This window comes from Bombyx mori, chromosome 23 (assembly GCF_030269925.1).
Source record: "Bombyx mori chromosome 23, ASM3026992v2".
Classification (NCBI taxonomy): Eukaryota; Metazoa; Arthropoda; class Insecta; order Lepidoptera; family Bombycidae; genus Bombyx; species Bombyx mori.
In genome coordinates, this window is record NC_085129.1 from 8,951,328 (window position 1) to 8,977,340 (window position 26,013).

The window sequence follows — 26,013 nt, forward strand, 5'->3', positions numbered from 1 at the left end:
TAGGTATACTCCGATTCTTATTCAAATCATGTACTTCACAATCTTTTCCAAATAATAGGTCCTGAACCAAAAAACTATTAATTTGTAAGCAATATCGAGTTAATTTCGATATAGACATTTCGCTGTCGGACTTCCTTACTAGTCGCGGCGGCGAACGTGAGTACCCGTGGCCTGCAAACGGTGCTGCGCGAATGGTCGCCTCGCCCACCGCTTCGCTGTTCGCACCGCCGATCCCCGTGGCCAGGCCGTAAGGTGCCTACTGCTAAAATGTGTATTGTGGCGGCATACCTACGTAATGCAAAATTTCTGATTGGTTTTTGTAAATAAAAATGCTAAGTCATTTATTTGAATACTTTCAATTATATTTAATAACCGAATATATCGTTTTTTCTAATTGAATATTGAACTTTGATCGAATTCGATGTGAACTAATTTAATGTCATACAAAAATTGTAACAAAAATGTTATATTTTTTTTACGTTTAAAAACTTACAATTCGTAAGACTGCATGTGTGATGATAACTAACATTCTTTATTTATCATCAGATTTAAACGTTCTCTATGTTTAAATTACTTTTTGTTTAAATTAAGCTTTTGTTGAACGAAACTATCGTACGTATTGGTCACACTATTCTGTTACGTTACACTAAATAATGAATCCAGTCCGTGAGTAATTGGAATATCCCTAGGCCCTTAGACTACCAACGATTATGTAGGGGATAAAATAGTACTAAATTATTTAAGAAAAGATTATGTGGTTTTGTTCAGCTGAATACAATACCGCGTCTTTTCTGTTTTTTCCTATAAACCATTATTTATTTTAACTATTAGTTTGGCGGAATTTGGAGAATGTAGCACTTACTACATATTGAGCTTTCCCATTATTATAAGAAAGAGTACAGAATTAGTATTAATAATACTTGGACACTTTTGTGTCCCCTCGGACGCGTTTCTACCCGTCACCCCGATGGAAGTTAAGGATCTAATCAAAGACCTACGTCCTCGCAAGGCTCCCGGTTCAGACGGTATTTCTAACCGCGTTATTAAACTTCCACCCGCCCAACTCATCGTGATGTTGGCATGTATTTTCAATGCCGCTATGACGAACTGGTGGACGAATTCGAAGCTGGAACGAATTTCACTGGTGGTAGGACCTCTTGTGAGTCTGCGCGGGTAGGTACCACCGCCCTGCCTATTTCTGCCGTGAAGCAGTAATGCGTTTCAGTTTGAAGGGTGGAGCAGCCGTTGTAACTATACTCAGATCTTAGAACTTGTATCTCAAGATGGGTGGCGCATTTACGTTGTAGATATCTATGGGCTCCAGTAACCACCTAACACCAGCTGGGCTGTGAGTTCGTCCACCCACCTAAGCAATAAAAAAAAAACTATCTTTCCCGCCGTGTGTAGGTAAACTGTATGAGCGTCTGCTCTACAAACGCCTCAGAGACTTCGTTCCATCCAAAGGCATTTTTATCGATAAACAATTCGGATTCCGCGCAAATCACTCATGCGTAAAACAGGTGGACCGCCTCACGAAGCACATTCTCGTAGGGCTTAACCGACCAAAACCGTTATAGGTACACGGGAGCCCTTTTCTTCGACGTCGCAAAAGCTTTCGACAAAGTCTGGCACAACTGTTTGATTTTCAAATTTTTCAACATGGGCGTGCCAGACAGTCTAGTGTTTATCATACGGGACTTCTTGTCGAACCGCTCTTTTAAATATCGAGTCGAGGGAAGCCGCTCCTCACCGCGACCGCTCACGGCTGGAGTCCTGCAGGGCTCCGTCCTCTCGCCGCTCCTATTTAGTCTATTTATTAAGGTCATTATTCCCCTGTCGCCGCCGACCCAGTTAGCCTTATTGTCGACGACACGAACATTTAGTATTCCAGTAGAAACAAGTCCCTAATCGCGAGGAAATTTCAGAGCGCAGCTGTAACTTTAAGATAGTGGTTCCGAACATGGCGCATAGACATCAACCCAGCGAAAAGCACTGCAAAGGGGAATCTCCTCACGGATTTTTTCCCGGATTAGGAAGAGAAATTTCACATCCCCAATCACCCTCTTCAACCAACTCATACCCTGGGCCAGGAAGGTCAAATACTTGGGTGTCACCCTGGATGCATCCATGACACTCCGCCCCATAAAATCCGTCCGCGACCGCGTCGCGTTTCTTCTCGGCAGACTCTACCCCATGATCTGTAAATGGAGTAAAACGTCCCTTCGGAACAAGGTGACACTTTACAAAACTTGCACAAGGCCCGTCATGACTTACGCGAGTGTGGTGTTCGCACACGTGGCCCGCACACACATAGACACCCTTCAATCACTATAGTCCCGCTTTTGCAGGCTAGCTGTCGGAGCTTTGTGGTTCGTGAGGAACGTTGACCTAAACGATGACCTGGGCCTCGAATCAATCCGGAAACACATTAAGTCAGCGTCGGATACTTCGATAACGTTATGCGTCATGATAATCGCCTTATTGTTGCCGCCGCTGACTACTCCCCGAATCCTGATCACGCAGGAGCCAGCCACCGTCTACGCCCTAGACACGTCCTTACGGATCCATCAGATCCAATCACCCTTGCATTACACATCTTTGGCTCTAACACTAGGAGTAGGGACCCCGGTAACCGTAGTCGTCGAACTCGGCAGAAAGTTCGACGTGCAACCTAAACTAAACATCAGCCCGCTTAGTTTCTCGCCGGATCTTCTCAGCGGGTCGCGATTTCAATCTGGTAGTAGATTTTTGAGAAGGCTTAAACGACAAAGGGAAGATCTTCCACCGAGCGGGTGATATTTGCTCGGTAGACCGACGGTCCGAATGTTGTTGTTCGGAACTTGTGTATGCGAGCTTATCTTGATAATGTCGTAAGCGAGATTCAGGCATCTGTGGAATATCTTGCGTTGTATGATGGCTACCGGCCACATATTCATTCGCGAAACAGCTACTCTTGAATCGTTAGGTCTCCTTTGGAGGCGCTCAGGTAGCTGTTAACAAATCCCACCCCTCCTGCCTGAGTCTTTACTCGCCCACCTACCCTGGTAAAACTGGAAGGGCCACCAGTAAATTCTCAAACATAAAAAAAATACTTTGTATTTTATTAGATTGTCAATAGGATATTTTACTTTGACCTCTGGTAGATAATAACGGTTGCTAAGCTCAGATAAATTTTAATATAGAAATATGTAATACGTTTTTATTAGTTTTTCGGGTTATGGTTTTTTTTTTAAATATCTTAATTCAGAGGCAAATCATTGTTTCATGTAAGTAGAATGTGCCATGAAGAGAATTTCTTGGCATCACAGCGTGTGTATTTTTGAAACTACACCGATCAACCGTCACGATGACGCGACGTGGTTCGCACATTGATGTGCTTGTTTTCTTTGGGCTTGGCTACTGTAAATAAAATTTCGTACCAGAGGCACGGGCCTCTCGTTCGAGAAGTAGATGCTTTATATACACGCTACATATGTATTCAGTTTTTTTTAAGAGTCAAATGAACATCGTATGACGTTCACACTGTTGATAGTCGACGTTTTACATCTTGACTTATGTACAGGTTGAGTTAATGTATGTATAATGTAATGTATTAATACATTATGAAGCAACTTCAATAAACAATATAATAATACATATATCAAAATAATGATAACCAGAAACTCTCTTAGCAGTCGTATACTCTTGATGGAGTGTCCTGCAAACAGCACCAATATTCACATAATTCGGAAATGAACTTTATCATTGTTTTAGTGTCATTTATTCATATTTTATTTTTTTAATGTATTTAATTTCATTAAATTATGTACTTCAAACTACAAAACGGTCGTTAAGAAAGACGGCATTCATTAGCATATTAGACAAAGTGTGTAAATTTAGTAATTAGTCATGTAACAAACAGATTTTCATTTTGCAAAATGAGAGCAGTGTTCATTCTTGTAGTCCTGTAACTAGGCCGGAGATCAACCTGGGGGTAGCTACCAGTTTTATGTAATTAATGTAATTACGAAAGCACATACGTTCACTAATGATTTCCCCAATGAAGGAATAAGATTGTGCAATAAAATAAATGTTACGTGCACATTTATAAATCAATATAATCAATATTTTACCACCTCCATTTTTGTATCACAATATAATCGAACTTATCTTAGTCCTTGAACAATGTCATAGTACGGGTGTGCCAGACTGCAGACATCACTGTCACGCCACTTCACTTTGAATTCGTTTGATAAGCACCATATCGGCTTTTAGATAGATATTAGCGCTGATACTGGCGATAGTTTTAGCAGGAATTTACGTCAATCTAGAGCAGCGATTTCCAACCTGCGATACCTGTACCTTTAACGTATGGTAATGACGGAAATACTAAGAAGTTAAAACGGTTACATATCTTACAATGTTAAATTTGAGGGTTATGCATAAAATTATTATACTCCTCAAAAGTTTTATTAAAAGGTAGGGGAACGAAAAAGATTGAGAAGCACTGATCTAGAGAATCGCGTTTAAAGCTATAGGTAATTAATTACGAGAGCGATGTAACATCAATTTAATACTTAAACGCAATTAATAAATATTAATTGCGCAGATATGTCGCGAAATTGGATTGGTGACTGAAAAATAACATCGATAAACTTTGATCTGTCTTTGGGATATGGCATTCTTATCGTGGTTCTACGCATGTCGAAGGAGAAGAATTATAATTGTTTCGGTTTGTTGTGATAATAAAATTGACTTTATGTAATAATAGGTTGGGGAAAATGTCTTTTCGCATTATACCTAGTCTTGCCATAAATACTGAGACAAAGGAAAAAAAAATTCTATTGCAAATAACATTTATTACTTTTACAGCGTGTTAGTTTAATACATAAATATAAAACAATTTAAAGTATAAAAAGCTTATTCGAAGTGGTCTCTACTGGCTGCAATACAGTCCTTTAAACGTTGAGGCCAGTTATCAATAGAAGCACGCACACTTTCCATGGAAAAATTTTACACTGCCAATCGTACGGATTGTTTTAGGAACTCCAAATTATCGTGGCGTTTAGAGCAAGCCGTACTCTCTAAAACTGACCATAAATCATAATCCAGCGGATTAAGATCGGGACTAGACGACGGCCAGTCTTCAGCTCTGATGAAGTCCGAAACGTTCGTTTCCAACCAAGACTGCGTAGACCGAGCTTTATGACCTGGCGCCGAGTCTTGCTGGAAAGACCATTCTTGATTATTGAACATGGTGTTGTTAAGGGGCTTCACTACCTTCTCAAGAATGGTATCTTGACACAATTGTGCCGATGTTTTGATACCTTTTTCACAAAAGTATGGCTCGGTCACTCTTTCATAGCTAATACCCCACCAAACCATCACTGAAGTCGGATAGTGCCCACGTTGCTCTCTGTCGACTAATTGGGAAGCTTCCTTAGAGCTTTGAGCATAAATACGGTCATTTTGTTTGTTTAAATGTTGCTCGATTGTAAACATTTTCTTATCCGTAAACAAAAATTTTCTATGACCTCCCTTTGCGTACCGCTTCAGTACTTGTTTCGATTTTACCACCCTATTCTCTTTTAAATTATCAGTTAAGAAATGACCAGTACGTCTCTTATAGGCTGCAAGTACTAAGTCATCTTTTAAAATACGTGACATGGTTCTAGGTGCTATCATCTTTTGCTTTCGGACAGGATTTCTTCGAATTCTTTCCCTTACTGCTTTGACCACCTTTTTCGTACGAACACTACGTGGACGGCCAGATATTTTTCTGTCACAAGCAGAGGAGGTCTCATTGCACCTATTAATAGCCCGGTACACAAATATTTTACTAATACCAAGGGTATGGAGAGTTTTAAAAATTGCATTTGGCTTCATACCTACTTTGTGTAAGCGATTCGGTTCTCTTTATCACCCTACTCCATTTTAATATCGCAAAATATTGTACAATGTATTGGCGCCAAAATGAGAAAACTCAATGAGCAATCATATAAAAATGACAGATTCCAAATTCAAATGTAATATTTTGTTTATTTTTAATTGTAACAGTATTTATGGCCAGACTAAGTATAGTGTGTATGAACTTGTAATAAAAACTCTTTGGCTATACAATTTGTATCTGGCTGGTTTTGGTATCATTAAAAGTTTAAATTTTAAACAAGATAATTCCATATTCAATTTAGGAAAATGTTTGATTTTATTTATTTTTCGTACTGTCAAGATGAGTGAATCTAATAAAAAAATTCGATACATTTTAAAATTTTACTACAAAAAAGGTAAAAATGCAACGCAAGCCGCGAAAAAAAATTTACGATGTTTATGGACCTAGTGCAGTGTCTGTGAGAGTAGCACAAATCTGGTTTAAGCGTTTTCAATCCGGAAATTTTGATGTCAAAGATGCACGTCGCTCTGGTCGCCCTATTACGGATAAAATGGATGCCATTTTTGGAAAAGCGGAGAAAGATCAGCATATCATTAATTACGACGTAGCTGATGAACTGGGAATTGACCACAAAACAGTTTTGGCTCATTTGAAAAAAACTAGGTACACAAAAAGCTCGATATTTGGGTACCTCACGAGCTCACTGAAAGAAACCTAATGAACCGTGTACTCATTTGTGATCCTTTATTACCACGTAATGAAACCGAACCATTTTTAAAGAAGCTGATAACTGGTGATTAAATGTGGATTACGTACGACAAAAACGTGCGAAAAAGGTCGTGGTCAAAGGCCGGTCAGGCTTCACAGAATGTTGCAAAACCCGGGTTAACTCGATACAAGATGGTGCTGTGTATGTGTGGGACTGGAAGGGCATTATTCATTATGAGCTGTCATCACCAGGCAGGATCATCGATTCTGAACTCTACTGGGAACAACTGATGAGATTAAAGCATGAAGTTGAGAGAAAGCGGCTGGAATTAATCAATAGAAGGGGTGTGGTTTTTCATCATGATAACGAAATTTTGGGGCTTCTGATCAAAATACCGCTGACCTGAATAACCTGACACTGCCTAAAGAATTCTGAAGAGACCGAAACAGGTGGAAATCTGAGGGTGCAAGGTTAGGACTATACGGCAGATGCATTAACACCTTCCAGCCAAGCTCTCTTAATTTTTACTGAGTGGCTAAATATGTGTGAGGTCTCATGTTATCATATCAAAATATCGGTCTCTTTAGAATTCTTTAGGCAGTGTCAGGTTATTCAGGTCAGCGGTATTTTGATCAGAAGCCACAAAATTTCTATAGCAATGGGATTATGTCCTACAAAATGGCAAAAAGTTATGGAACGAAATACTACCTACATAATTGAGTTAAATGTAAATAAACTATATTAAAAAAATTTGTGAATTTTAAAAAATGTGAAGAAACTTTATCCCTAACCTATTATTTATGTTCAAAAGTGCACGCACTAACTTGAAAGAGGAAAATAATTACCCAACACATCATAAATCTATAAAGAGTAATGGTCATGTGTGAGTTTGTTGTCTAAACTAGAACTTCACTGTTTAGAATATGGAACTGGATGTGATTGGCTATTTTCCTGGTAATATAAAATAAAAAAAGCAAGTAGAAAATCTAAAAATTGGGACTTAGTACGTACATTTTTCAAATATTACATGGCTCTATAAATATATTATGTTCTTTAATTCTGATTCCACGATTGTAGGTTATCATTACGAGTTGATAAATTTTATTAGAAAACAAATCACCGATTCTAACTAGTTCAATCCGACAAGGCAATTTGAAATCGGAATGTGTAAATTTCCTGCTCACACAAAAAATCACGAATTTAGGCGTAATTTGTATACAGCATTGACATGACTACACATGATTCTGTGATTTTTTTTAAAAAATCTTCGTAATTCTAGTAATAAACGATTTCTTGATGATTAATAAAATATTCAATAATACAATAAGAATCAAATCTAATTTCATTTTAAATACTACTATACCATCATCTAGAGTCGAATGAGAAACTTTTTTTTGTGGCCTGGCCATTAATATTTACGCTTAGAAATTATGCCTGAATTTATTACACGAAAATAATTCCACTATGCCTGTATAAACGTACATTTCCGATTCTCAGTTCAGTTCTAATATTTCAATAAAACTTTCAGCTCATGAACCTAAGTCTCAGCAATAGCTAAGAGGAGTCTCCAACTATGGTTACGCTGCACAACGACCCGGAACTTTTCGGCTGCATGAATGAAGCTTATCTTTTTTTTATTGCTTAGATGGGTGGTCGAGCTCACACTCCACCTGGTGTTAAGTGGAGCCCATAGACATCTACAACGTAAATGCGCCACCCACCTTGAGATATAAGTTCTAAGGTCTCAAGTTTAGTTACAACGGCTGCCCCACCCTTCAAACCGAAATGCATTACTGCTTCACGGCAGAAATAGGCAGGGTGGTGGTACCTACCCGCGCGGACTCACAAGAGGTCCTACCACCAGTAAAGCTAAGTAAGCTTCTGAGACGTTTCAACAACTCTCCCAACAACTGTTAAAGAAACCGGAAAAGCAAAGTATATATGGGCGCAAACGCCACTATTGGCAGTAATTAACATAATAATATATAGTTTAGTTTATTCTCTGTTATTGTTTATTTATTATTAGCAAGATGAAACTGTTATTTTACCATATTTAATAATTAGCAGACACCGTTTTGATCTTGAAGATGTTGAGAATATGTTTAATGTTTATATTATTGTATAAAAACACAAATGACTGTATAAATAACTAAATATGAATAAAGCATAAATATTAATAATAATTTATATTATAATTAACAGTAATAATTTAATTAAGTAAGTATTGTACCTAATTGTTATGCAATGATGTTGTTGGCGCCATCTATTATTAGGCTGGATAATAACAATGTTAGTTTATATTAGTTAAAAGTATGTAATTTATATAAAATAAATTAATGATCATTAAAATGTGTTTTGTGAATATTAAGCCATATTTTGTGAATTGTTTCGCAGTAATTACATTTGTTTGTATAAAAGAAGCTGTAGTTGTTATAACCATCACAAAATGGCTAATTGTGTAAAGACTAGACGTGGCTTTTTCTAATAAACAAGTAATGAGTTTTGTAGAATTGTATTGTATTTTCATTATAAAAGAACTTATGTGTGAAAACCCTGGCTTAACGCCGACATATACTAGATATCCATTACCTTTAAATTACGTGGATTAAGTAACATACCTAATTATTCGCAGATCGTTAACTTTATTAAGTTAAACAGATCTAATGTTGTTTAGCTTATTAATAGAATAAAATTCAAATTCTGGTACATTAATTATTGATACAGGTAAGCAATTATTAAATTTAAAATGATCATAGTTCATTAGTAGCGACTTACTATTCGAAGCTCCTTAAATAATAATGTTAATGAAATAATAATGTTAATGTCGTCACAGGGAAATGTCCAATGTTCGCAACCACATAAATTAAAAAATATATATATTAACGTAAATGAAGTTAAAATCAATGGAATTTGTGAAAACTTTAGTCCCAGTAGAAGAAACACATACACAAGTTGAATAAAATGATTAAAAACTTGTCAATTGACGTCGAAAAATGAAAACGTTTACATTTGTATGACCTTGACGTATGACCTTAGTATCTAGAGGAAAATAGGTATACACTTGTAGTTCTGACTTCTAGTTTTTTTTTCTTACAACATGTATATTTTTACAACTTCTTACAATAGTTATAGACGCAATACGGAATATTTTGACAGTCTGACTTTAAAATAAGGTTACGTAAATATTATTTATTTTAGATCTATTGAACGTTTATTTACAATAATGATAATGATCGGTAATTTTTCAAATCAAGCTAATAGTAAAATTACCATTTATGTATTATTTCTATTACAAACTTTCGAAAGTGCATGATGATATTATTGTAATAGTAAATTAACCACTAAATTGTGAATTATTTTATGCTATGCCACCTACCTAGAAACAGTGTTTGGGCAAAGTCACTGAACAAATATTTGTGTACTCACAACATCTCGTGCTTGACGCATATCGATTTGTCTTGTCAGTCTCGACGACTGAGATAATAGATGATGAACGAGAAGTGCTGGAGTCCACAGGGTGCTGTCATAAATTCCACCGGGTACGACGATAAAGTTTATATCCGCGTTCAGGCAAAAACCGGTTCTGAGAACGTGTAGTCGTGCACAAGTGAAAGGAACATAGAGTATAGTGAACGGTACAGAGCGACGAGTTGAAGGTCACCTTGAAACGCGGGCGACATGAACGCAATTCAGCGCATGTGCACCACACCCTCGGCCTTGCCGTGTCGCGTCGCCAGCCGTCCTGCCTCGCGCGCCCCTCGTTTTGTCGAGTGACGTTTCGGCCATATTACCCCGCTCACCGTGCCCCTTTCTGATTTGTTTCCTTTTGATCACGTGTGCCCTTTACCACGTAACTTTATGTCAATCAATGTATAGAAAACGACATAGCTTAGAAATGGCGGATTATGAAAAATAGCTCCTAAAAACTTATACCTAAAGCATTTTTTTCTTTAGGCTTTTATCCTGTCAATCTAATATATAACCTAAGATATTTTACCTAAGCTAATTCGCCTGAGCACTAACATAAAGCTTATTTTAATGATAAAACGTGTAGATACACTAGAGATAATCTAGGTAAAGTTTCACTGAGTATAAGTAGGTTTTCGTTTTGAGATCTTTAAGGCTATAATTCTCTTTAAGACACATTCCATATTGAATTTAATTAGCATAAGGTGGGTGTGTCATTGATAGCTGACGCGGTGACGTGCCTCCGTGCATGTACGCCAAAGAGAATCACACTAGTGCACATGTGTTCACCTCGCGAGATCTGCATTCCGTGCCTCGTATCACGCCGTACTAATACGCCTTAGCCACATAATAATGAATAGATATTAAATACTATTCATTGTAAAATTTGATGCAACGTTTTTAACACTTTCATATTTGTCTAGCATTCCAATGGCTCCATTGTTTTAAGTTGCATTTTTTAAACGGTCTGATGAACAAGTCATTGAAATGTTCTGATTGTTTTGATTTTGTAAATACTTGTTAAATGAGGTACTGCTATATTTTTTTAATCAACATAATTTATATATTAGTGGTTATACGCTCACGGGCTTTGGTTACGTACCTATTAGACACAGGAAATAGTAGAGTCGCTAGAATAATTCAATAAAACCATCAGTAGGTATGTGATATTTAGATCATCAAGTCACGTTTATTGTTATAGGTATGTTCCGATATTACTGATTAAGGGTTTTGGACCGGATAATATTTAATTATATCAAAACATAATCAATCTAAAGATAAAATGACGCTATACTTAAAAGATACATGACTCATAAAATAATATTAATGTTGAAACATACTAATAAATATCAAGAATTTTGCAGTGTTCGTAGGTATTACAGTGGCTAAGTGAATGTGTAGCGATCAATCACAAATTGGTTACTCATCAGTGACTAATTCACTCGCAATCAAACCACTTCGATAAAGCGGCACTAGAACCCTCTCGTCGTGGCCGCCGGCAACTACATTCCCGATCCTGCGGACAGAATGCAAAGCAGTCGACGTCGCCCAAAACACGTCATTTCGGATCCTCCCGATCCACTATTATTAGCAAGAACTACAGCCAAAAAGAGTACCTACATTGTCCAGAGACATTCGACATTAGTTTGATTGCATTTTTTTCCCTACCTAAGCTGAGAGCCTTGAGAGGCTATTTCAGCGTAACCTTAACTAGTAGGTGAGCTCAAACCTGTCGACGTTGTTAACACGAACCCTAGCAAGAGCCGTGCTTCGCAGAATCTACCACCAGATCGGAAACACGACCCACTGCAAAGATCCGGCGAGAAACTCAGTGGGCTGTGTCTGAGGGCTAATTTACTCGTCGATCCCTTCGTCGCAAGTGACGGGTTCGACGTGAACGATGACCGGTGCTTGAGGTACCTAAAAACACCGTTAGTGGATCGGGAGGATCCGAAATGACGTGTTTGGGGCGACGTCGACTGCTTCCATTCTGTCCGCAGGATCGGGAATGTAATTACCGGCGGCCACGATGAGAGGGTACTCATGTCGTGTCGCTTTATCGAAGTGGTGACACCACCTTGCGTAACGTTTGTCAGATTAGAGCGGATATCTATCTAATCTATAACTATTTATTATGTTGCAATATTATATGCATTGGCTGCAGATTTAATTATTCTTGAAGCTAATTTATTATATCCCTGACTAAGGATTATGGGTAGACAGATAGATAATAATAGGTATTTCGAACACATAATATCTGTTTAGATGTTCGATATCCGTCCATCTCTGGGTGCTATAAACAATACATGTTGTTAAAAGCAATAATAGGAAACAATATTACTATTATCTTATCTTTCTCGTATCCGCTTTTTTTTATAGTACACATCGAACGAGGCGGTAATCTTCAAACAAATTTTATAGTTCAATTTTAATCCTTAGATGAACTTGTAAAATAATAATGTGTTTATTGGAAAGTTTCAAGATTACGATATTTTTATTGCACTGTTCATGGCACGAGTTCACGGCCCACTTGGTGTTCAGTTGCTACCGGGATCCACAGATGATAATAATAATAATAATAACTGGGAACAGATCGCGCACGGTCATCCGGTCTAATTTAGGATTGTCTGTGATAGGGGTACCAGACTGAAATAGATACTTATGTACCTTTCTTTAAATAAATTCATAAATAGATAATAAACGCCCAGAGACAGAGACCAAGCAAATCTGTTCATCACAGGAATGTTTGCCCGATGTGGGAATCGAACGAACGACCCTCAGTGCACAGCCACGGCCACTAACTACTGCACCATCGAGTCAGTCACAACGTAACACAACGTAAATGCCGATCCATCTTGAGACATGAGTTCGAAGTCTTATTAAAATTGTCAAGCGGCTGTCCCACATACATAATAATATGAAACCAAAACCCATGACTGTTACGCGGCAGAAATAGACAGGAAGATGGAATTTGCGTTCCAACCCGTGCAGGTATAATACGTCCTACCACTGGTAATTACTGAAATGTAATGTAATGCTTTTTTGGTTTTGATTTTTATTAAATAATGTCATTCTTTTAGCGTGGAAGTCGTGACCAAGTCTTACGAGTTAGTCATTATTTCTTTAAAAATTTTGGTATTGGTGTGACTACTTATGTAGGTGTCAAATAATTGACAGTTATCTAGATTTAAAGTATCGTAGATAATCTTAAACTATCGTAGATAATCTACTTTAAAAGAGCTCTCTGGGTCACGGATGTTAAAATTGAATTGAATCGAAGGTAAAATTGACTTTTCATTTTCTGAAATTGATTTTAATTTCAAAAATTGTGATTAAAGGGCACCTAAAAAAATGCATTTTTAATTTAAGATATTTTATACTGTTGTAACAACTCTTCACTAATTCATTATTAAGCTGATGGTTACTTACCCTGGAATGAATCAAATCGTTGGCACACATACTGTTGGTTTTCTTTGATTTCGAGCAGATACCCGCGAACGTACTTCTTACCGCTGCCAACATGAGAATAGTGTGACAATTGTCAAAACAATTGTTGATCGAGCCTCTTTATTAACATCCCTTATCTTTAAAGCAGCGCTATCTTTATCTAAATTGCGACCGCTGAATTGCTATAATTGTTATAAGCATTATACAATAGAACAGTTTTATTGTTGTCATACACGACATATTAAATTTGCTTCGTGTAAGCTTTTATATACCTGTAACGCGGTGAGTCGTGGTGGTCGCACGATTTATATTTTTGCTAGACTTAAAATTGTTCCTGTAACTGGATTACTTTTTCAATAAAACTTGATTACTGCCTATAAGTATGTAATTTTAAGTAACCATTTAATATTTTAAGTAATACATTTTTTTTAATTTTAAAGTATAGTTTAAAGGGTAATGATTAATGCTCCTCCAGTTATGTTTCTCATGTCTGAGGGTCGCGGCCACCTTTTTTTTTATTATTATTATTGACGCACAAAACAAATTACAACCAATGCAAATTGTAATGATTAATAGGTATCAATAATTCTTAAGTTTACTCATTCTTATGTTAGGTCATAGCAGGAAAATCTGAACTGAGGATTGAAGGTTTGGTAATACCGTTTTTGGCATACCTCATAATAGGTCTATAAGTAACTAGTTGTTACCATAAGTTGCCGTTTTACAATCCTGGCCAGTACGAAACTTAATGTATTGGCTGACAATAAATTCTAACATCAAATAAAATTTACTTAATAACATGGAAACTGTTTTCTGAACTGAAGATATGCCTTGCGTTGCTTAACAGTCATAGAAACGAAGGGAGCTTGAACCGCAATGTCACATGCGATGAAAAATGGGCCCTTTTTGATAATCCTAAGGGATCAGTATGTTAATTAGACCCTGGTTCAGCTCCTAGGCAATGCCCAAAACGGAAATTTACCGCTTGTCCCCACTGCCCCTGCACGATAACGCTTGACCGTGAAACAACAGATGGTCTCTAAACTACAAAAGCTAGGGTTGGAAGGTTTGTGTCATCCACCGTACACACCACACCTTGCGCCGACAGACTTGTACTGTTTCACAACACAGTTTTGACAACTTCTTGGCAGGGAAAATATTCGTGTCTCAACCTCATGTTTCGAGGGAAAATATTCGATACCCGAGAGGCGGTACAAAGTGCTTTTGAATAATGGGTACAACTGACTTTGCAAGAAGAGCGCTGAAAAATTGCGTCTGCCCTGACAGTTTTACTGGTGGTAGGATCTCTTGTGAGTCCGCGAGGGTGGGTACCAACACCCCGCCTATTTCTGCCGTGAAGCAGTAATGCGTTTCGGTTTGAAGAGACTTAGAACTTATATCTCAAGGTGGGTGGCGCATTTACGTTGTGGATATCTATGGGCTCCAGTAACCACTTAACACCAGGTGGACTGTGAACTCGTCCACCCATATAATCAATTAAAAAAAAGGCATTGATACCATGGATGCATATTTTGATTGATAGAAAAAAAAGAATGTTAAAAAAATATTGATAGAAATACAATAATAAAATGACCTACTTTCAGTATGTCAATATATTATTATTATAGTATCAACGGTAATTTCGTAGGTAAAGACCTAATAGTATGTCTAATATATGTATGTATGTATGTATGTATAGTATGTGTCTATGTAGGTAGGTATATAGGAGTGTAATATTTGCGTTCATACACTTATATTTTTAACGCAGTGACGTTTTTGGCACGGTTTCAGGTTTCACTGGCTTTTAGATTATCAGTGTAATCAATGAAAGCAAATGAAATATGTCACAAAATAAAAAGTATTTCAGAATTATTTGATTTTTTATCCGTGTCTGTAAGTTAGCGATTATTCATGATCTTCTAATGTTGGCGTTAGAGAGTGACTGAACTAATAGTTATTTTTTATTATTATTATGTACCTAAATATCTACATAATTCTGTGAGCTATGCAAATTAATTGTTCAGTGTTAAATAATTTATAAAAAATATTAAAAGAGCAGTTTAAACAAACGTAGTGGCACTTATTTTTTTCTTTTTTTGCTTTAGATAGGGGGGAGGCAGTGAAACTCAGTCACGCTCCGATGTGATATGATCAATAATTAAACGAGTAATATCGATTTTTTGAAATCATTCACTAGCCACCGTATGCAATGCGAACGTAAATGGTGCTATGACAGAATCTCTTCCGGGGGTGCCAAAAACAAATGTATCAAGTTACATCGCAATCGGATTAATGGTTTTAGAGCGTACACAGAACGAACAATTAACTATAATGGTCCCCTAGTTGGCGATCTATTCGACTACTGGGGTACCACAATTCGACTATAATTAACTGAAATTATAAGTTTCAACATTATTATGGTTCTATTGTCAAAGACTATTTATTATACTTCTATAATTACAGATTTCGCCACCGTGGATCGCGTTTCCGATCCGGTGGTATATTCTGCGAAGCACGGCTCTTGCTAGGGCTCGTGTTAGCAACGTCGTCAGGCTTGAGCCCCGTGAGCTCACCTACTAGTTAAGGTTCCGCTGAAATAGCCTCTCAAGGCTATCAGCTTAGGTAGGAAAACAAAGATAAAGTCAAACAATAGTTTAAGTAATCTATTCTTAATTTGACTTTAACGATAAACAAAAGAGTATTTATGCGTGTGTGTTAATTTGCCAAATACATGGTAGTGTGTAATGATTTTTTTTAAAAAAAAGTACTCTGCGCTGCTTCTCTACATTCTCTATAAGTGTGGGAAATATACTCCTCCGATGGCACAATTTTCGTAAAAAGGGGTACAAAGTTTTTGCTTCACGTATTAACAAATAGATTTATATAGATATATAGGTAGGTAGGTATTTGATTCTTAAAGAAATTCTACAACAAATTTTCTGATTAGTATCTACTAAAATAATGTTATATTATACGATCAGCACAGTGCCATCTATTTTGTTTATGCTGAAATAAAAAAGATGAACTGGCAATTTGATGACCGCCATCTGTTTTAAATAAAAGGAAAGATAGAAACAAAATTCAAAATGAAGGACAAAAATTAGTTTCCTTTCTCGCAACATAGTCTTTCTACTAATCGCTAGATGGCGCTTAAATAACAAATAATTTTAAAAGTCTCCTCATAAGTAATTAGTAGTACATATTTCTCTACCTATTTGTATTGTCAATTTTGAAAGTCACATTTAACATTTACCAGGTTCATTTATTCGTTTCTAATATTTATCTAAGAAATTGTGTTAAGCAATTATTTTCTACGATTTGAATCCTATTTTATTTTAAAAGGTACTAACGTTTACAAAAGATAGAATAAAATCTGCGTTAAAAATTTTCATATAAATTTCTAGAAGATTATCCAATTCAAGGAATGATGTGAGGAATGTAGCTAAAGCGTGGGAAGAGATACCTAACGGGTTAAATTAATTGAATGATCGAAGTACCAGAGTTCAAAATATAACTCATATAATTTATTTTCCTTGTTGAGGATCGTACCATATACATACATATATATGTACTATATTAAAAGCAAAGCACAGGAAAAGTTCAAGAGAAAGCGTAAAAGTCAGAAAAAAAATATTCGCTCTAAACTCATAAAATCCTCCTCCTTTTTGTTAAAAGTGTGTAAAAAATTAATCGACTTACGTTACAGCTAGCTTTTTCATCTAAATTATATGATATTATAATACATTATATTACTGTGTGCGTATTTTAGTAGATCTACGAATTTTACTATATACTATATACTATGCTATATACTAAATAAATGGAAGGAATCGGTCTAAGTCCATCAAAAAGTACACTTCCTCTGAATCCCTGGACAATAATTAATAAATATGTTTAAAATTAATGGATCATCATGTAAATGTAATTAAATTAATTTGTGTTAATACTTTATTTTTATTTTTTATTGCTTAGATGGATGGACGAGTTCACAGCCCACCTGGTGTTAAGTTGCTACCGGAGCCCATAGACATCCACAACGTAAATGCGCCACCCACCTCGAGATATAAGTTCTAAGGTCTCAGTATAGTTACAACGGCTACCCCACCCTTCGAACCGAAACGCGTTACTGCTTCACGGCGGAAAATAGGCGTGGTGGTGGTACCTACCCGTGCGGACTCACATGAGGTCCTACCACCAGTGATTACGCAAATTATAATTTTGCGGGTTTGGTTTTTATTACACGATGTTATTCCTTCACCTTGGAAGTCAATCGTGAACATTTGTTAAGTACGTATTTCATTAGAAAAATTGGTACCCGCCTGAGATTCGAACACCGGTGCATCGCTACATATGAATGCACCGGACGTCTTATCCTTTAGGCCACGACGACTTATACATCATTATAAATGCATTAACACATATTCACTTCTCAGAATTTAGTTTGAGGTAAAAGTAATCGTTTCTGTTGTTTATGGATACGCATGTAAAGCTTAAAAGGACAAACCCGAAATCCATACAAACTTGGGCCTGGCGTTACAGTGCTAGAATTTGGGCATAAGTTACAATACCTAAGAAGGTTTCGTGAGCCCAATTTTCAGGTCTCCCAGCAATGGCCAAATTGGTAAAATCAGACAATGTTTACATTTTAGGTTATGTTTATTGTTCGAGATATTTTAATAAAAACGATATTTTTGAGGCTGTTTCCTACTAAAGATGAGTAATTTTTTACGAAACCTGTTGCAGCAACAGGTTGCTTTAAAATAAAAATGGAACCTGTTACGAGAAATCGCGCGTTAGGTTGTTTACGAAAACGAACGAAAGCCAAAAATTAAAAACAACGTAATGCGAAACGCGCTGCGCACGAAATGATTTTTTTAAGGGATTTTATGACCTGGTAACTAAGACCTTTAGGTCAGTCTTATTTTAATTTTAATGAAAACTTTTTTATATGAAAAACTATATTTAACTGATAACTTTTTTATATAAAATATAAATCATTACGTGCTCCCATAATATTATCTCATCACATTTCATTTCATTTTATTTCATGCCTTTTTTATTTTAATTTTTTATTGCTTAGACCCATCGACGAGCTCACAGCCCACCTGATGTTAAGTGGTTACTGGAGCTCATAGACATGTACGACGTAAATGCGCCACCCACCTTGAGATATAAGTTCTAAGGTCTCAGTATAGTTACAACGGCTGCCCCGCCCTTCAAACTGAAACGCATTACTGCTTTACGGCAAAATCCAAAATATCTTCAGTTGGCAACATTAAAGATAACATAACACGATTTGATACATTTGTGTTTTTCTATGGCATAGTCACATTAATATAAAAATGCAAAACTACCCTTTCATGCTATATTTAATGTTGTCGGTTGTAGATATTTTGAATTGCCGCCATTGTAAGTAGTTGTGTCACGATTCGATGGCCATACTCTATTTACATTGATTAAAATACCTATAAAAACAGTCATTTATCCTTAAGCAAAAGAGTATTAATTATTTTTTACACTTGATTTCCACTAAATCGATCCTATTTTATGGATGTTCTAATTCTAATCCGCACGTTTGTGGAGCTAGTTACGTATATTGAAATAAGTGTTGCAGATGTTTACAAAGATTGTTTAAAACAAAAAATTGAATTCAACTTATTTTCTACACTTGGCCATTGTCAATGAAGCTAAGATTTTAATAGGTTAATCAAGCAAAATAGACGAATTTTTTGGTACATATCCCATTCGTGTAACGCAGTGATTATCAAACTTATTTCTTTTACCGCCCCCTTTGAAAATCAATTACTTTTCAGCGCCCCCCATTTTTTATACACCCCTAAAACTTTAAAACCACAATTTCATTAATTTAATTAATAAATGTTGTATTAATTTTAGTAAATGTAGTAGTACCACATAGTACATAATTATGTATTTGTAGATGCTATTATTGTTTCTTCATATTATTATATGTCCGTACATTGCTACAGAGCGGGTATTTACAAATTTGCAAAGTAAAAATGAATTCTTCTCATCAATATGTTTGTTTAAATTCAGAATCACCAAAATAAATTGCTAGTTCACTGTACTATTACTATGCAAATTTATTAGAACGAAACTATTTTTGTTGAATATCTTTCTCATTAATATAAGATTCTCATCATAGGATAATTAAAAATTTATATTTCGACTAGTAAATAATACTACTAACAATAATAACTTATTAAACTACGAATAAGCTAAACCTGGAAGTCGTAGAGGATTTCATTTATCTGGGCTCCGTCACAGCTAGTAATGGATCCTCCGAAAAGGACCTCAGAAGGCGAATCAGAATGGCAAAGGGAGCTATGTCCCAAATGGACCGTGTTTGGGCGGACAGAAACATCTCGAGGAATACCAAAAAGCAGCTCGTCACCTCCCTCGTCTTTTCCATTTTTCTCTATGGCGCAGAGACTTGGACCCTCAAGAAAGCCGATCGCCAACGCATCGACGCGTTTGAGATGTGGTGCTGGAGGAAAATGCTCGGAATTCGTTGGACAGAACACAGAACCAACGAATCCATTCTTACCGAGCTCAAGATTCAAATGCGCCTCAGCACTACATGCGCGCGGAGAAGTTTCGAGATCTTTGGACATATCGCCAGAAAGAGAGGTGACAATCTGGAAAAGCTGCTGGTAACAGGCAAGGTATGCGGGAGAAGGCACAGAGGCAGAAATCCAATGCGCTGGTCGGACCAAATACGCTCCACTCTCAATATCTAAGTCCACGTTGCTATCCACACAGCCGAGGACAGGCAGGAATGGCGCAAGATGATGCAGGAGAAAGTTACTAGAGGAGGCCACGACCCTCAGCACTGAGGATTATCGACGCAAGAAGAAAGGAAACTACGAAAAATAAATTAATATCATTTCGTATTATATTTATGGGTAATTTTTCATAGAATTTTAGTTTATAATTTAGAACTGGTTCAAATAAAAACCGCCGCCTAAGTCAGCGTTTTTATTATTTGTAATAATTAATATCTATACTAATATTACAAAGAGGAAAGATTTGTTTGTTTGTATTTAATAGGCTCCGAAACTACTAAGCCGATTTGAAAAATTCTTTCACTGTTTGGAAGCTTCACTATTCCCGAGTGACATAGGCTATAATCTTTTTTGAAAAAAATTAGGTATCCTTACTAAAACTCCAATAACCTAAGGTGTACAAAAAATTTACCTAAAATATTATTTACGTCGCGTACCTACGAAAACTATTGATGATAGAATAAAATAATGTACTACGACTTTGTAGAAAACATTATTATTTACAAAAAGTGTCGCGACAGCATATGTCTAACTATTATAATTATGCCGCAATAAGTGTTCTTTTATTTAAAAAAATGCCCCTGGTAAGACACGGAGTGCCCCCCTACCTTCGCCAACTGGTGGCTTCCTACTCGAAGGACAGGTCGGTCACGTGTACTGGACACGGTGGGATCGTGCACAGGCTCCCGGTCGTGCGCGATGTTCCACAGGGGTCGGTGCTCGGCCCCCTTTTGTGGAATATCGGGTATAGGGGTGGCGCATGTCGTCGGTAAAATCAAGAGATTGGGCCTCGACGTGACACTCAGTAAATCCGAGGCCTTGTGGTTCCACAGGCCCCGGAGAGTGCCACCTGTCGATGCCCATATCGCGGTTGGAGGCGTCCGTATCGGGTCGGGGTGCAGTTGAAGTACCTCGGCCTCATTCTGGACAGTCGTTGGACCTTCCGTGTTCACTTTCAGAACCTGGTCCCTCGTTTGTTGGGGGTGGCCGGCGCGTTAAGCTGGCTTCTTCCCAACATCGGGGGGCCTGACCAGGTGACGCGCCATCTCTATACGGGGGTGGTGCGGTCAATGGCCTTATACGAGGCGCCCGCGTGGGGCCAGTCACTGGCCGTGGGGGGGTAGCGAAGTTGCTGCAACGGCCGCAACGCACCATCGCGGTCAGGATCATCCGTGTTTATCGCACCATCTCTTTCGAGGCGGCGTGTGTACTGGCTGGGACGCCACCTTGGGTCCTGGAGGCGGAGGCGCTCGCCGCTGATTATCAGTGGCGAGCTAACCTTCGTGCCCGGAGCGTGGCGCGTCCCAGCCCCAGTGTGGTCAGGGCGCGGAGGACCCAATCTCGGCGGTCCGTGCTGGAGTCATGGTCCAGGCGGCTGGCCGATCCTTCGGCTGGTCATAGGACCGTCGAGGCGATTCGCCCGGTTCTTGTGAATTGGGTGAATCGTGACAGAGGACGCCTCACTTTCCGGCTCACGCAGTTACTCACTGGGCATGGTTGCTTCGGTGAGTTCCTACACCGGATCGGAGCCGAGCCGACGGCAGAGTGCCACCATTGTGGTTGCGACTTGGACACGGCAGAGCATACGATCGTCGCCTGCCCCACATGGGAGGGGTGGCGGCATGTCCTCGTCGCAAAAATAGGAAACGACTTGTCGTTGCCGAGTGTTCTGGCATCGATACTCGGTGACGACGAGTCGTGGAAGGCGATGCTCGACTTCTGCGAGTACACCATCTCGCAAAACGAGGCGGCGGGGCGTGTGAGAGATGCACAGGCCCGCCCCCGTCGAGCGGGGTCCAGGGAGGCGGATCTCGCCCAAGCCCTGGCCCTCCTAAGTGTTTCGGGTCTCCCTCACATGTCGGCCTGGGGACCGGCGAAGGGGGCCTAAGAAGACGACGTGCAAGCTGCTCTGCATACGTTTTACGTATGAGCATCCGGGTGATGGAAGGCCGGCTATTCCCAACCCACCCTGGTTCTGACCCAGCGGGGTATTCCGTAGGATAGACCATTCTAACCGGCGCCATCTAGGCGGGCTTCGGACAGCCTGCCGACCGAGAGGGCTGGTGGTTGTAGCGCCGACGACCGCCAGTCCGGCATCCCGAGGGGGAGGGTGATGGGAGAGATGTGCCCCGCACTAAACACTTCACTTTTCCCCCTTTGCCTTTTCATGAGCTCTGTCTCATGCGAGGTTTGGATGCTGGTTGTTGAGCGACAGGAGGTTTTAATCGGTTCGATTCCGATATGCGCCGCCCTCCATCCCCAGTGAAAGGCGGAAGACCGGCGATTTCCACCTGACAAAAAAAAAGTGTGGCACTCGGGAACTGCGGCGGTAAAGCTGTTGCATAGCATTTTTTATCAACTTATGACATTATAATTAGACAATGATAATTTAATATTAAAACAATAATAAAACAAGACCACGCTATATTAAACCTTAATAAAGGCAAAACCTTAACTGTCCCCTTCACACTCATAAGCTAAAGCGCGCGAGAGAGAGATAGGCAGACTTTTTATGATTCGCATGCAGTGTGACATCACGCCACGCGCTTATTCACAAACACTACACAAGCGCAACGTGTGAATGTGTTGAACGCGAGCTACATGGTAGGCGGAGTGAGGGGTGTTAGGTTTTTTTCGTTACGGAATTTCATGATTCGGTCGCCGCGCTCAAGGCCCACGATAAAAGCTATGCAATAGCTTAAAAATGTATGAACTTGTAATAAAATCTCTTTGGCTATACTATTTGTATCTGGCTGGTTTTGGTATCATTAAAAGTTTAAATTCGAAAGAAGATAATTCCAAATTAAAATTAGGAAGATGTGTGATTTTTATTTATTTTTCGTACTGTCAAGATGAGTGAATCTAATGAAGATATTCGATACATTTTAAAATTTTACAACAAAAAAAGTAAAAAAGCAACGCAAGCCGTGAAAAAAATTTGCGATGTTTATGGACCTAGTGCAGTGTCTGTGAGAGTAGCACAAATTTGGTTTAAGCGTTTTCAATCCGGAAATTTTGATGTCAAAAATGCACGTCGCTCTGGTCGTCTTATTACAGATTAAATCGATGCCATTTTTGAAAAAGTGGGGCAAGATCGGCATATCAGTAGTTACAACGTAACTGAAGAACTGGGAATTGACCACAAAATAGTTATGGCGCATTTGAAAAAAACTGGGTACACAAAAAAGCTCACTGAAAGAAACCTAATGAACCGTATACTAATTTGTGATTCTTTATTACGACGTAATGAAACCGAACCATTTTTGAAGAAGCTGATAACTGGTGATGAAAAGTGGATCACGTACGACAAGAACGTACGAGAAAGGTTGTGGTCAAAGGCCGGTCAGGCTTCACAGACTGGCGAAACCCGGGTTAACTCGCAACAAGGTGATGCTGTGTGTGTGGTGGGATTGGAAGGGCATTATACATTATGAGCTGTTACCACCAGGCAGGACCATCGATTCTGAACTCAACTGCGAACAACTGATGAGATTAAAGCAAGAAGTTGAGAGAAAGCGGCCGGAATTAATCAACAGAAGGGGTGTGGTTTTTCATCACGATAACGCTAGACCTCACACATCTTTAGCCACTCAGCAAAAATTAAGAGAGCTTGGCTGGGAGGTGTTAATGCATCCGCCATATAGTTCTGACCTTGCACCTTCAGATTGCTACCTGTTTCGGTCTCTTCAGAATTCTTTAGGCAGTGTCAGGTTAACATCACGAGAGGACTGCCAAAACCAAGTGTCGCAGTATTTTGATCAGAAGCCCCAAAATTTCTATAGCAATGGGATCATGTCCCTACCTACAAGATGGCAAAAAGTTATCGAACAAAATGGTACCGACATACTTTAGTTAAATGTGAATAAATTATTTTAAAAACTGTTGTGAATTTTCTTAAAAAATGCGAAGGAACTTTTTCCCCAATCTATTATTATATAAAAATAAAATAGTAAACAATGTTTACAATAAGTGAGCTGTTTAGGCTTACTATACTATACTATTTGACATTGGACGGTAATGGGTAAATTGTAAAAAATAAAAAATACAAAATGTGTGCAATTCACACGTGGTAGAAGTGAAACCTTCCAAAATTAAAATACAATTATCCTAAACGTCTTAAGTATATGTAAAATTTTGACATTAGTAAATAATTGTAAGGTAGCGCCCTCTGTGAATTGATATTTTAATTTCACGTATAATCCTAAATTAAAATTCACTACAAGAGCTTTCATACACACGTTAGTATTAAAAAATCTCACAGATGGCGCTGTATTAAATAGTATGTATATTTCTGTCTCATTCTTTGCTGGCTTCATCCTACACATTTTTGTATTTGTGTCTCTTACCTGTCGTTTTTTCCGTTGCATCCGGTTTGAAATCACAACGATTCTAAAGAAGTTTTCACTTCAATAATCTAAGAAAAGTTTTTGAACAATAATTATATACGCATTTCCATTTTATATAAAAATTATGATTCTTACATCAGTAATTTCTTATAACATGCTAGGAAAATGCTTTAAAATGCCCTTATGTTAAAAACAAGAAAGAAAGTAAAGAAAACCTCAATTTGTGTTTATAAAATCATACAATATAAACTAATTATTCGTTATTGTGTAGTAGGTGAGTTTTAGTTTTAATAAAATTTAAAATACTATAAAGTAAATGAAATTACAAATTTTACAGCGCCCCCCTAACCCACATCAACGCCCCCCATTTTTTCCTGGACCCCTTAACGCCCCCCTCTAGGTTTCAAACGCCCCCCAGGGGGCGTTATCGCCCACTTTGAGAAAGACTGGTGTAACGCTTAGGCCCAAAATGGGGTTTCTCCTTTGTGATTTGTATTTTTTTTAATAAGTGGCTAAAGTAGGGAGTTACTTTAACTTGCTAAGTAGTTTTATTTGTAAACCATAACTATAGTCCATAGGAACATCGTAAGGCAATAAACAACCAAGGGTGTAGCTACGAAAAAATTATAGAGGCGCGTCATAAAGTAACATGTGCTCCATTAAATTTGAAATAAAAGCTTTATTTCCATGGTATAGACTACTTAAAAAATGTAACCATGATAAAAACTTTCTTTTGTAGACTTCTTCTTCATCAAAACTTTTAGCCTCAATTTCAAATTTCTGTGTCTACCCGTTAGGTTGTGTCTGTTTCTGTTAGATATGCTATTAATTTAAATACCTCTAAAGAGAATATTCAAGCACGATTTAACTATAACTTTCATAAAGAAATTATTGACAATCTAAAAAAAATAAGATGCATTAATATTAATGAGAATGATTTGATAATAATTATTCATTTTCATTCGTGCATTTATTTCGGAAGTATTGTAGGTATTTATTCTATCATCACGAATTTTCGCAACGCACGTGATGTAAGCAATATGTTAGGTACCTCATTTTTTTACACCTTGAGTTACATTATTCGAGTTTTAATAAGGATCCCTAATTTTTTAAAATATTATATAGCGTCACCCGCGGATACTGTAGCTTCCCAACAGTGAAAGATTTTTTCAAATCGGTTCAGTAGGTTCGGAGCCTATTCAATGCATACAAACAAACGATCAAATCTTTTCTCTTTATAATATTACTCTAGATTAGTTATGTTGGCTACGTTAATTGTCATTGCGAAATCACTACATAGTATAAAACAAAGTCGCTTTCTCTGTCCCTATATCTCTCTGTCCCTATATCTGTCTGTCCCTATGTATGCTT

At 37.9% G+C, this 26,013-nt stretch overlaps 1 protein-coding gene across 3 annotated transcripts in view; it reads right to left on the bottom strand.

Annotated features, from left to right (window-relative positions):
* LOC101745054 (hexokinase type 2) overlaps positions 1–13,592 on the bottom strand; it is a 32,141-nt gene extending 18,549 nt beyond the window's left edge. The window contains exon 1 of one of the 3 annotated variants that reach the window (XM_021352245.3): positions 13,476–13,592. In XM_021352245.3, coding sequence (XP_021207920.2) covers positions 13,476–13,568 — 93 coding nt within the window. In that variant the 5' untranslated portion in view covers positions 13,569–13,592. Of the gene's footprint in view, positions 1–10,004; positions 10,313–13,475 lie in introns of those variants that run through there. The other 2 variants (XM_004932593.5, XM_004932595.5) reach the window with 2 other exon arrangements.
* Between the last annotated feature and the right edge of the window lie 12,421 nt (positions 13,593–26,013).